The sequence below is a fragment of the Pinus tabuliformis genome, chromosome X (assembly GCF_031772625.1).
Source record: "Pinus tabuliformis cultivar Carrire ecotype Pingquan chromosome X, CPIR1, whole genome shotgun sequence".
Classification (NCBI taxonomy): domain Eukaryota; kingdom Viridiplantae; phylum Streptophyta; class Pinopsida; order Pinales; family Pinaceae; genus Pinus; species Pinus tabuliformis.
The window spans coordinates 163,876,356-163,890,902 of NC_142308.1; the positions used below are offsets into that span (position 1 = coordinate 163,876,356).

At 38.4% G+C, this 14,547-nt stretch overlaps 1 protein-coding gene across 1 annotated transcript in view; it reads right to left on the reverse strand.

The window, feature by feature from the left end:
- Window positions 1–206: 206 nt before the first annotated feature.
- LOC149138964 (E3 ubiquitin-protein ligase RZF1-like) overlaps window positions 207–14,547 on the reverse strand; it is a 46,548-nt gene continuing 32,207 nt past the window's right edge. Inside the window, exon 2 of the mRNA XM_089446281.1 lies at window positions 207–904. Coding sequence (XP_089302407.1) covers window positions 702–904 — 203 coding nt within the window. The 3' untranslated portion in view covers window positions 207–701. The remainder of the gene's footprint in view (window positions 905–14,547) is intronic.

Consider the following 14,547-nt stretch of genomic DNA (forward strand, 5'->3'; position numbering starts at 1 on the left):
GGTTATGCTGTTCGTCCAAGAAGTAATTAGAAAAAGCTGGGATCAATTCAAACTTGTAACAAATAGCATCACACTCTGAAATATATCAAACAAAAGCCAGTTATGCAACTAATATGAACAAAGTTCTATTTGTTCCTATAAAATTTTTGCTAAAGCTAGTGACAATAAAGCCATTTTTCTATGTATCAACACAAAGAAGCAGAATGTTGTCCAAAATGCACCTTCCTGTATATGGTTCAAGTTTATTCCCAACTCAGATAGTGACAGAACTCAATTGACATGACTCAAACAGGTAGATCATGTTGTACACGTTATTTTAGTCAGTCAAGCAATGGAGTGTTGATTTACGCCTCATGTACAAGAATACCAGTTTGTCACAACTAATTCCCAAAGAGAAAAGTGATAGAAATTGTTTTGCATATATTACAAATTTGCAGTGGATGGCTAATTATTTAAAAGAGACTCCTCTCAACCATATAGTACAAGATTTTTCTTTGCACACTATTCACATCAGTTATACACTACCCTTATTGTTAATGCCTAAAGAACACTGAACACCTGTCAAAATGACTGTCAAGAGGGCAAGAACATATCAAACTAGTTGCCGCTTCCTTTACCAGACCAGTGTAAATATGCTTAGCAACCTTGCCTTCTGCGACTTTGAAAATTTGCTGCACAGTATAATATGAGAATAGATCACCTCACAGTTGCCCCATTGTGTCTTGCATAATTACATCCCCATCATCATCTAAACTCCCAGAACTGTTTCCCTGAGTGTCGTGGAAGAAGCTAGACACAGTCTCTCCGCTACTGGCTGGACCTGAGCTTGTTTCAGCTTGAGCTTGCTGGGATGTTGTCATGGATGCTCTGAAGGGCCAGATATGAGAAAAGCGTGACCTTCTACCTATTGAACAAAAGGTATTTCAAAGAAATTATATCTTACTTTAGACATGGAAAAAAACAACTCTCTATCATCGGCATAAAAAAATATACAACTGCCCTAGCCATACACAAGGTATTAAGCAAACCTTTCATAATAATCATAAAAATGTCATGTATGTTAAAAAGACTACAAAATTAATATCTTATAGAAGAAATATTATTAAATATCCCTTTATGATTGCAAACTTGAAATAATACAATGGAACTGTCCTTTATAAAACCATACCACTGCAATATACTTGTCACAATTTATAGCAGACTTCAGAAAAAAATAAAAAATTGTTTCCCTAACATTCAGCAGGTAAGGCCGTCTTCCGCTTAATCATTTTTTATGTACACATTTATCATCTCTAAACATATAAGTACTAGACATGTCAAAACCATGAATTTGAAAATGCAGTGGTGTTCATATTTAAAATATTTCTACAAACAATGAAGGGAAGAGTATTTTTTATTTACAACAAAAAGATGGGTCTTTATTTCTGGATTGGTTAATTTTTTTGAGATTTGAGGAGATAAAGGTTAGAATTACCATAAAACATGATCCATAAAATCCTTGTGTTTCTTCACAGAAAAGAAAAGGAATTTAGTTGAAGAAGGAACAGAATCAATACTATACGTGCCCAGAAAACTGTCAACAAACTAATAACCACCTTGTAAACTACAACAATAATTACATGCGAAATTTTAGGGTCTCCATTGGACAATTGTTAAGTCTTCTGTCCCCAATCTCCAACCATGACTTTGGCAAGATGCAAGAAGCCCTGCCTTGATGTATCCGCTATTGCCTTCTGATTCCTCAAACTTTCAAGAAACCCTTCTACATATGACATTTCCTTCCTCAATCTGGAATTGCTGCTTAACAAGTTTGCCTTGCCAAAAGCTATTCCTTGGCCATGTATACCTCTGACATCTGTTAAATTTCTAATACCAGCCAGATTTATTTTCTCACGGCAATTTAATTTATCCCCCATTTATTACTTATTTACCCAAATAATAACTGAATCACCGAAAAATAAACTAGAATTAAAAATATGCAGCGGAAATAAGCCACAGAGATGAATCACACATTGCAAAATTAATTAACCTACAAACAATTCTTTGTCATTTCATTATCTGGAAAATCTTAGTTTTTCAACCCACAAAGATACAAGGAAAAAATACAATCTGGAACCTGCAACTCAGCTCCCTCAGAATGAATTCAGCCCAGGTAAATCGGCCTCAAGGAAATCTGCCTCCAGATGAAATCACTCTGAAGAAATCTACCTCCAGATGAAATCACTCTGAAGAAATCAGCCTCCGACAATCAGATCTGTGCCCTGCCACTAATGCGCACTGGAAAAACCCCAGCACTCCAGTAACTCAGCCTCCTCCAAACAAACATGATCTCCTTTTAGCAACTCAGCCCTGCAATCTCCTCCAACTCGGCCCTCCTAGATTCACTCAAACCCACTCGCACTTCTTCCTTCTCTGCACACTGATCACTAAACCACTCACACTACGGAGAGGTTTGCTCTCTCTCGTGATGACTCACTCACGCACTTGTGCTCTTCGTTGTGTCTTCACCTCCATCACTAGCCTCCATTTATAATCTTCATTGAATCCAAATCAATGTTGCCATAATCGCGATCCGGATTAAATCAGCAAGGGTCCGAATAAAAAACAAAACAAAAAAAGGGCAAAATTTAAAATAAAATAAATTAAACAAACAAAGAAACAACAACAACAACAAAAGAATCAATAAATAAATAATAACAAAATCCGAATTTTTGGGAAAAAAATCAATGATTTAATCGTTTCAGGAAAAAGCTTGCGATTTTTGCAACACTGATCCAATTTCTAACCCCAATCTCCCCTCTAGAAACATCTTGAATCCCAACTTGTACTTTGTACCAAGGTTACTTGGGAGCAGGAGTGAAAACAGGGAGTGGGAGTGGGAGCGGAAGCGACATTTTCAAAAGCTCCAGGTTTGGAAGCGATTCGGGGAGCAAATTTTTATATAATATATATTTTTATATTTTGATGCATATATGTCAACAAAAGCATGTAGAATGATGAATTAGATATAAAAAGCAGAAAAAAATAGATTGAACCATATAACAACAATCATCTAGAAGTTACAATCTTCATCAACCACGTCCACAAGTTAGTAACATAGTAACATACAACATAATGAGTCTTATGATTCATCAATATTAAAGTTTCAAGCTTTCAAAATTCAATATATAACATTTATCATCATTTAAGCAATGTCTTTCGGTGGAAATCATCATTGATCACCAAAGTTGTACTTGTAAGCTAAGTGTTACCATTACAACAAATAATATCTAACATGAAATGAAATGAAACAACTTTCAACTTTCACGAAGCATCATATTCATAATTCATTACCAATGAGTTATAATTGCCTACTTCAAACTTAAATTGTCATATATTGTTTACAAAAAATATCATAATAAATATAAAAGAGTGAACCGTTATAACAACTTCTAGAAACTAGAAAAGAAGTAAATCTATTATCTATTGCTAATGCTTGGGCCTCTTGCCGCCACGAGAAATGTCTAATTTTTTAGTCTTGTTGGAAAATCAGGATCTTCGTCATTAATATCACCCTCTAAGCATTAATATCCAAAGGTATCTTTGTTATTACCTTTGGATCTGTATAGGGATATTTGTCATTAATATCACCCTCTAAGCATTAACATAAGATAGAAAAAGCATAGCATGTCAAGTCCAGATTTTGTTTCAGTGATAGGTACAGTTTTAGTAGGGTCATGATAGAGTAGTTTGACAACCAATGTCATTAACATCAAGGTACATAGAGGGATTGGTGCTCTTGATTAAATATGAGTTCCATACCCTAATGCATGACAAAATCCAATGGAAGCATTGCAATCCCCCCAATCCTGAAATCCTAAAAAACTAATAAGTCTGCTAGATTTTGAATGAGATCTAAAATTCCACTTTCTCCATATGAAATCCAATGAGATTGGAACCACTCTCAAACATCCTGAGTCATTTCATGGTAATGTTAAAAATTCAAGTAAGAGAATTTTCATCGTTTTACTTTAAGAATTTAACATTACCCTAAATCGCATATCAATACTACGGCCATACTTGATCATTAGGCTACCCCACTCAAATTATTTGGTTCTTTCAAAACAAATTGCATTTGGAATGTTACTACAAAATAAAAAAATTAGGGAGCTCCCCTAATCACTCCCTAAAAACCAGGGAGCACACTCCCGACTAGCTCCTGAGCAAAGCGCGAATTGGGAGTGGGTTCATGGGGGGGTGGGCGCACTCCCCCGCAACCCTGTTTTGTACTCATTGAGGGTGAACCACTCATATTGGTATTATATGTGGACGATCTTTTCTTGACAAGATCGGAGATGTGGCAGCAGCCGAGAGAGATTTTCCTTGCACAGGGCAAGTATGCAGTGGAGATCTTAAGGAGATTCAAGATGGAGGATTGCAAGCCTATGTCGACACCTATGATCACTAACCTGAAGAAGTTGAGTGCTTCTAAAGGTGAACTAGTGGATCCCATACTGTACAAGCAACTGACTCTGAAACCGAATTCGTCCATTTTTGCTGAAGTCTTCGAATCCTACGAATCAGACACGATTCAAGGGAATTTGAAGCCCAAAAACAGGACAAGTCGTGTCCTAACAGGAGATGACCGAATCCCGGTCGTGTCCCGAATTTGGGATTCAGATCCCGTGAAAGTGAAACACTTGGGCTTTAAAACAGCGCATTTCTTTTTTTTATACCATTTCCTCTCATTCCTTTTGCAAACAATGAGTTGTAGGTTTGATGTTAGAAGTTTGGAGCAAGGAGCCAAGGGTTTGGAGCGTTCGGCAAGAAGATTCAAGCACTAGGTAAGTGCATTTCATCTTTATTTTTTTGCATTTCTATTACAGCAGTTTGTATATGCATTTCTTTTACAAATTCGTGCATGTTTTGTTTTTTTTTTTACAATATTCATGGCTCAATCAAGGGCAGCAAGTAGGGGGCAAAGGAAGGGGAAGAATGTCACCATTGAAGATGCCCCTCCTCCCCCAATATCATCAGAGTTTGCTGCAAGTAATGTTGAGGGAAGACTTCCTCCTAAAGACAACATTAAGAAATATCCCTTATGGAAATATGTCACAAGAGATGAGGGGCCAAGCACCCCGGGGAAGGGAGGAGGCAATGTGCATTAGAGATGCAACTTTTGCCACAATACTTTCACAGGCACATATTACCGTGTGAAAGGCCATTTTTTGGCTTTACCAGGTTGTGAATTTGGAGCTTGTAAAGTTGTTCCTTTACAAAAGAGGAAAAAAATGGAAAAAGAGTTCATTGTTGGTATGGAAAATGTGGCTGCAAAATCAAGAAAAACAAAGAATGATGACCCCCTTCCATTTTTTAGGACAGGCACCACCAAATTTCCATTTGAGAGTTCTATTGAGGGACAAGCAGCAAAAAAAAAGGCAATTTCACTTGGTCCAATGGTCAAGATTTTTCAAAAAAAGAAACGGGAAGAGCTTGATCTCACCATTGCCTTCTTTTTCTATCAAAACTTCATATCCTTTAATGTTGTACGCTCACCTCTATTTATCGAGATGTGTCGAGCTCTAACTCACGGGTCTCCATCATGGTATGTGCCTCCTAGTTCAGATAAGCTTAGAACCACATTGTTGACGAAGGTAAAAAAAGAGGTGCAAAAAAAGCTTGAGCCTATTAAAGCATCATGGCCAACATCTAGGGTTAGCATTGTTTTTTATGGATGGACAGATCCAGCACGACACCCACTCATCAACTTCATGGTGTCTTCCTTGAATGGTCCAGTTTTCTTGAAAGTAGTGGATACACTTGGAGAATACAAGGATGCACAATTTATGTGTGAGTTATTTATTAAGGTTATTGAAGATGTAGGTGTTGATCCTTGCGTGCAAATCATTACAGATAATGCACCTGTTTGCAAGGCTGCTGGCATGATTGTGGAAGCTAAATATCCACAAGTGTTTTGGACACCTTGCATTGTCCATTCATTGAACTTAGCACTGAAATCCATTGCTTCTGATGTGCTTTGGATTGGTAACATTATTGAGGATGCACAACATATCCGTAACTTTGTGCAAAATCATACAAATGCCCTCACTATCTACAAGGAGTACATCAATCTATGATTGTTGATACACGGTTTGCCTCTTCATTCATCATGTGGAAGAGGTTGAGGTAAGTCAAGACTGCACTTGGGGCCATGGTTATTTATGAGTTTTGGTCTTTTTGGCGAAAGACGGATCAAGTAGCTTCTAAAAGAGTGAAGGACACAGTGCTAGATGATGCTTGGTGGGAGAGGGTAGATCTAATTATTCAGATCATGGACCCTATCATTTCTTTGCTTCGATTTGCAGATATAGACAAAACCATCCTAGGAGAGGTTTATGAGGGATGGGATTCCATGATTGAGTCTGTGAGGAGCATTATTCCACAGAGTGAGTGCCCCGAGTATGAGACATCACTAGAGGCCTTATGTGGTACTATACAAGATATTCTTGTGAGCAGATGAGACAACAATTGCACACCTTTACATTGTTTGGCTCACTCATTGAACCCAAAATACTACAGCCATGAATGGCTGAATGGTGGACCTTCCCGCAGATTCCCTCCTCACATAGATTGTGAAATCTCACAGGGGAGGAAAGATGCATTCAGGCGGGTTTTTCAGGATAGAGTATTGCTTGATGAGGTGGAGGATGCCTTTGCAGAGTTTTCCACTGGCACTGGTCGATTTGCAGAATATAATGTGATTAGAGACAGAGGGGCTAAGAAGCCCTATTCTTGGTTGGCAAATCATGGGGCAACAAGCCCTCCTCTTCAGCAGTTAGCCATGAGGCTCCTCTCTCAGGTAACTTCATCCTCTTGTTGCGAGAGGAATTGGAGCACATATGGGAATTTGTATAGTGTGAAGAAGAGCAAGCTTGAACAATCCAGGGCAGAGACAATGGTGTATGTGCACACCGACCTTCGTCTTCTTTACAGGCAAAGGGAAGAATGGTTGAAGGGAAAGACAAAGATGTGGGATGTCTTTCCTGATGACATAGGTCTAGACAGCAGTGTTGACTTGGCATTGGCCAACATGGATCTCAATGATCCAGTGCTAGAGCCTGTTAGATTTGATGACGGTGATATTGTAGAGGGGTCATCCTCCACACCAACAGATGCAGAGGCGACTAAGGATACAGGGGAGGAGGAGGATGCAGAGGAGAGCAATGGGAAACATGATGATGAGGGCATTGATGTTGATTCTAATGATGACTGTGAGGATTGATGACTCATGAGTCATGGGCTACCAACTGCCTGGAGGATTGTATATCTGTAGTTGTTTTATATTTTCTATTTCTATTTGCCATTGGCTTTGCACTACCTATGTAACACATTTTGATTTGATGACTTAATGAGAAAACTATAGATGTCAGTGTCTTTATCTTACTATCTTGTCTTTCTCTTATTGGATCATTGATGAATTGAATATGTATTATCATTTATCATTTATGAATTTAGAATTTATGATTCATTGATTTATCATTTACGATTTATGTGACAGTGACATGTATTTGAATTTTGTATGTACTATGCATGCTATAATGTTACTAACTTACTTTGTAAACAGTAAAACTAACATCTAGATGAAGATCTATGTTTGAAATCAATGAATTTGTATAATTAATGAGAATTTGTGTAAGAAATATCTAATTTTTAATATATATATATATATATATATATATATATTTTAATAAAATAATATATAACGAATCCTACATGTCCTGTTCCGGGGGGTCAATGTGTCCGAATCCGACACTCGAATCCCCGTATCCTACAAATCCCAAATCCCCATGTCAAGTTACTTAGGCAACTAATAGGTTCCTCGATGTGTCTGGTCAACACTAGACCGGATATATGTTTTGTTGTGAATACACTCATTTAATTCATTGTAGAACTGAGACAGGTTCATTGGGTGGCAACGAAGCATGTGTTGAGATACCTACGTGCGATAGTAGACTTTAGATTAAGATATGTCAGAGTTGGAGAAGTGGTGTTGCAAGGGTACACCAATTCTAATTGGTCAGGGAATGTGATGGACAAAGAGTCCACATCTAGATGTTGTTTCAGCTTGGGATCAACCATGATCTCATGGTTCAGCGGAAAGCAGCAGTCAGTGGCACTCGTTTCAGCAAGAGGCTAAGTACATGGTAGTGAGTATGGCAAGTTGTGAGACAGTTTGGCTTCGCAAGAGCAGTATTATTTGATCTGCAGATGGGACCATCGGCGATACATTGTGATAATCAAAGTTGCATTAAGATCTCTGAGAATCCTGTGTTTCATGATCAGTCCAAGCATATCGAGATCAGATATCGCTTCATCAGAGACAAAGTCCAGACGGGTGTTGTAAGATTGCAATATATTTCTACAAATGAACAGGGAGCAGATGTTCCCACGAAGCCTCTAGTGAGAGGAAAGTTTGTGACATACCAAGATAAGTTGGGGATGGAGGAGAATCCCTTCCTTACTAGGAGGGAGAGTGTTGATGTGAGTAGCATCGAAAGTTCTTCTACATGCTTGGTGTCTTAGCATGTGGAATCTTCAAGATGTTTCTAGAGGGGAGATTGGAGTTAGAGATTTGGAGTCTGGACTCAATGAAGATTATAAATGGAGGCTAGCAATGGAGGTGAAGACACAACGAAGAGCACAAGTGTGTGAGTTAGTCATCACGAGAGAGTGACTCTCTCTACAGTGCGAGTGGCTCAGTGACCAGTGTGCAAAGAAGGAAGAAGTGTGAATGGGTTTGAGCGCATCCAAGAGGGCTGAGTTGGAGGACATTGCAGGGATGAGTTGCCAGAAGGAGATCATGTTTGTCTAGAGGACGCTGAGTTACCGGAGGGCACAAATCTGATTGCTAGAGGCTTATTTCTTTAGAGCGATTTCATCTGAACACAGATTTCCTTGAGGTCAATTTACCTAGGCTGAATTCATTATGAGGGAACCAAGATGCAAGGAAACCGAGATGCAAGTTCCATATTGTATTTTTCCTTGCATCTCTCGGTGGGTTGAAAAACCCAGATTTTCTAGATAATGAAATGAGGAAGAATTGTTTGTGGGTTAATTAATTGTGTGATTGATCTCTTTGGTTTATTTCCGCTGCATCTTTTTAAATCTAGAAGTTAAAGATACCAATTTTATTTTTCGGTGATTCAGTTATTATTTGGGTAAATAAACCCAAATAAATAATATACTGGGGATAAATTAAATTGTCGTGAGAAAATAAATCTGGCTGGTATTAGAAATTTAACAACATTGTGTTCTTGAGCAGATCACTACTTTGCCATACAAATAATGAAATTCTCACCCAATACCAACAAGAATTCCCCTTGCCTCATGCATTTTCTTGGCCACTTAAAAATTATGTGCCTCACTATAGAGTGTCTTAGGTCTTCCACAGTCTTCCTTAAGCGTTGGGCCATTGATTTTCACTATTTTCTGACCAGGAATTCTGCCCACCTCCATCTTCGAAGCGTCATCTTCCTCAAGCCCAATTCACAGCTTCTCCAATCGTTTTTTCCACTTCTCCCTGGTGTAATTCTTCCCTCAGTCTTTCACTGCCATTTTCTACCAAGCTTCCTCCTCACAAGTCTGCCTACATCAACAAACTAGTAACACTTAAATTGTTTCTCCTTTATTTCTACCCTATCAGATATTAAAGCCAATCAACTTGAACAGCTTCAATCTCGTCCCTATTTTCATAACGCACCTCTCTTACACAATCCCCACCTAAATTACAAAAATGAAACTTTGAAGCTTCTAGCCCTGAACCATGAGCAACTTTTGCCTTACTTGGAAGCCCTTCGGAAGTGTTAAGATTATCGCTTCTTTTATTAATTGGTTAATGATGAGATTATCACTTCTTTTATTAATTGTACTGTTCATCATCTTCAGTGACTGGATAAGTGAGATCCCAATCAGAATCTTCAGATCCATCCTATTGTATCCTTATTTTAGATTTTGCAGGTTCCACACTTAACCCATCACTTGCCAAGTAGCCATCTTATCAAACAACTTATTCAAATCACTCCTAATGTGGTTGGAGCTGCTGCCAGTAACAGCCTTAGCTGAATCTACATTCTAAAACCTCCATGCAAAAGACACTTCAATTACCATTTCAATGTGTTTGAACTTCACCATATTACCTACCAGTTTGGAATCCCCGAAACCACCAAATTTCTCACATTTTGGTACCTACAAAGTTGAAGACCCTAGGCTAGTGCACACTACAATTACATCAGCGAGGTTGGAAGCTAAATCAATCCCTAGGGTATTAGATAGAATAAGATATGCTTTATTATACTGAACAACCCCTCCTATCCCATTAAATGTCAAACAGATGAAATTATCTGGAATTAGTTGATAAAAGTAGAGCATGCTGACCAGTGACCCACTGACAACCCATTGATTACTTTTTAAAATCAGTGTTTCACAAGATCCTTAACAAAATTATTTCAAAAGCGAAAGGATAAAGATGATTGTTAGAATATTCAATATCAATTTTTGAAGAAATGGGTCTAAAAAATTAAAAATGGAAGCAAATAAAGTTCTTTACATCCCACGAAAATAAAGCATACCATGCCCATGCAAGAAAAGCTATAGAGTAATAAAATGTATTTAAGTATAGGACAGTATTATAGAAAAAGCTGGAAGACTAAGTTATCAAATGCATCCAGAGGCCTACCTTGTTATGCCAAATACCCTATCCTGTATGTATATGAGCCTGTTACAGCTTTTATATAGGCATGATATGGTTTGGATACGTATCGGTTCCAGATATACCACAAATACACTCAAGATACATAACAGACAGAGTCAGTAGACTCAATACAAATCCCAAGCCATATCCACAAAATATAATTTAAACCAAAAAAAAATGAAAAACATCCCCAACCCCTATTTTAGTATAGGACGGTATTATAGAAAAAGCTGGAAGACTAAGTTACCAAATGCATCCAGAGGACTGCCTGGTTATGCCAAATACCCTATCCTGTATGCATATGAGCCTGTTACAGCTTTTATATAGGCATGATATGGTTTGGAATCTGGATACATATCAGTACCAGATATGCCCCAAATACGCTCAAGATACATAACAGACATAGTCACTACAAATTCCAAGCCATATCCACAAAATATAAAAATAAAATGAAAAACATCGCCAACCGCTATCATACAAGGGCTGGCATTGGGCCCTGTAACTGTTAAACTAAGTTATCAGGATTTGAATACGGATCCATCAGATTTTTGAAAAGCCAGGATCTGGACACAGTGGGGAAACAGCAAGCACAAGCAACATACATATATATATTTTTTATTCTTTTTCCAAGGCAGGATAAAGTCCACAATATGCAGGACTATCGACCTAGCCTCTGCTGATACAATCTCAATACCCCAATGTGCAGCTACACCATTATCTGCAGACAAAAATTGACTACTTGAAATAACCTGCTGGTGGTACGGAAAGGGACAGACTTCTACTCCTGCCAGATGCCCCCGGGTCTTGGGCTGTTAACTTGTTTCCTTGTGTTGAAGGAAAACTATCAACTAGCCAATTTGATTTTTATAAATTAATAAAACAAAACATATATAAAAATTCAAAAAATATATAATTCTAAATAAATAACTTATGTTATATTCATATATAAATTTCAAAAATATGGTACCTATATTTAACTTATAATAAATAATAATAACAATAACAATAAAATTAAAATTCAATGTCCTGAAAGAGGTTCTATAAACACTACCGCTCAAGAAGAGCGAAGGACCCATATTCTTTACTGATTCGAGGTTGGAGAGCCTACCTAATCCCAAATCTAGGAACTGAAAACTGGACTCCAAAGCAGGTATAAGATGTGGTATTCTCAACCTCCTCCCCCTAAGATCATCACCTTGGTTTCACTCAGGTTGACCACATACTGTCAATGATCACAACATCAAGATAGCACATCAAGTTGTCTCCATAAACCCTCCAAGGTATAGACCAAGATGATCATGTTATCTACGAAAAGGAGGATGGAGATCAAGGCCCAAAGAAGAAGGCAACCATCCTAATTTAAAAATTTTCCTGTAGGAAGGACTATAGCTCATCAACATAAATCCCAAATAAGGTGGCAGAAAGATGACACCCCTACTTAACCCCTAGGTGCTCCAAATAAAAATCCAATAAAATGTGAGCTATAAAGATGCAGCAAAGGACAAACTCATAGAGGCACGTGATGGAAATGATGACAGTGTCTAATATGCCAACATCTCAAACATGCTGAAGAAGGGCCTCCCTCAAGATGGAGTTAAAAGCTTTCTGAAAGTCTACAGAGCAGCTGAAGAGTTTCAAAGAGCAGTGACTTACCTCTTCGGTGATGTTACTGAGAAAAAATATGATCAATAGTCTAATGCCCAGAAAGTTGAAGAGACTAGGAACCAAAATCACAAGGAAAAGGGAGTCGTTACAAAAAAAGGCAAAATCCCCTTGAACAGAGTCGAAATTTCTATTTCATGTGATATAAATAAAGCTCTACAAAATAAGGATAGAAACGCTGCTATGGAAAGAGTGGCAAACAAAAATGGCTCACTGTTATTGGAAACCCCAAAATAAAGTTCCCTCAGTTTTCCTAGAATCATTTGAATTCCTCTTACTTTCTTCAAAGGGAAGGTTTCTTCCCCCTTCCATTCTTTGAAGGAAAGGGTTCTCTGAATTTTCTTCCCTTTTCTATGAAGGGAAGATAGAAGCTTCCAAAGAGCATCCAATTGTCTAAAATGTTTAACTTCTTATTTTTCAAATTTCCACTTAATGCTGGGGTAGTTCTATTTTTCTTGTTTTTGATCATATTTTATGGTCCTTGTTCTACCTAAAAATAACAGTATAAGTTAAAGTAATATTCCATTTTACTCTTTCCTCATTTCTGTTGACACCTAATCCTCATGATTGGGTGAATATAATGTAAATAGATAAAGAAGTAATATGAACAGTCATCGAGAAATGAAGTGAACAGTCTCTCCCTCATGTATATAATGAATACCTACCTGAAGGAATAAACACGAATCAATTTTTGGTTGAGGAGTTACTGCCTGGTCTGACATGGTATCAGAGCCAGCACCATTTTTTTAGTTTCCCTCTGCTTTGTAACTCCCTCCTGCATATTCTGCTTATATTCTGCCCATGTTCTGCAGGCTGACATCTCTGTCAAATCCTTGCGAAATCTCATTCATTGTTTAATGTATTCGTTGAAGTGCGTTACCTCTTGAAGGAGTCGATTCGTTGCATTGGAGCTGGTTGTTGCATCAAACGCACTGAAGCTGTAGGTGCTGCGGTGTATGGTACTGCTTCCTAGAGACAGCAGGCCGACGGACAGAGAAGTAGTTTATTCTAGCCGGCCTCCCTCCACGCTGGTATTATAGCGCTTCAGGTTCAATCCTTGTATGAAATTCTTGGTAAACGCTGATATAAACGCTGTTTCATATATATTATATATACGCTGCTCCATATATACGCTGTTGAATGTATACGCTGCTCCATATATACGTTGTTGAATGTATACGTTGCTCATATATACGCTGTTGTGTGCCTCCTGATTTGCAAAGCACGAGCAGATTGGACAGAAGCATCGGAGATCGATTTACGCACCGTCTACTAAGGTTTTCAATCCTAATTCCACCGAAGAAGGTTGGTTCGGTGCCGACATGGATTGGCAAGGGCAGGGGAAGCAACAGTAACCATCTCTATTGTCGTTCGAGTTCAGGCGGAGATCGAGGAGAGGTGGGGAATAGCTCCCGACCTGCAGCATCTCGTCTTCGCTGCCCAGACGTTGAGAGACGGACGCATTCTCGCTGACTACAATATCCAAAATGGATCCACACTCTACCTCATGAACCGAGTCAGAGGTGGCACGCAGATTTAATGCAAGTCCCTGCGAGCTGTTGCGCGCACTGTGAGGGCATTGGCAAGGGCAAAAGCTGTCGAAGATGCTAATGCAGATAATGCTGCTAGTCTCTACCGTTCTGGCGCTGATTTGGAAGAGAGTTTTTGTCAGTGCATCGCCGATCTAAATGTTTCTTTGGGAAATGTTTTATAAATCAATTTTCATTTAAAGTGTTTTGAAGACTCCACCATAGTAAAGTGTTTTGAAAACTACAGTGCATTTTTTTCCCTTTTACACAGCAAGTGCAAATTGTTTTATCACTAGAAGAGCGATTTTTTTCCACTATACACAGATTTTACAATGCATTCAATCATATCCATGGTGGGAATAGTTCTCACTGGCAAGGAGAACTATCCTGAATGATCCCGGATGATAAAAGACACCCTCATTTTCAATGAGTTGTGGAAAGGAGTGTGTGTTGGAGACGAAGACAATGAACCAATACAGCGTACCTCAGAGAAAGAGCTCGTCATTTGGGAAAACAAGAACAACAAAGCTTATGCATTAATCGCAGCATTTGTAAATGAAGAGGTGAGTTGCCATATTTCGTCATTTTCAACTGCCTTTGAAGCCTTACAAAAGCTGAAAGAACTCT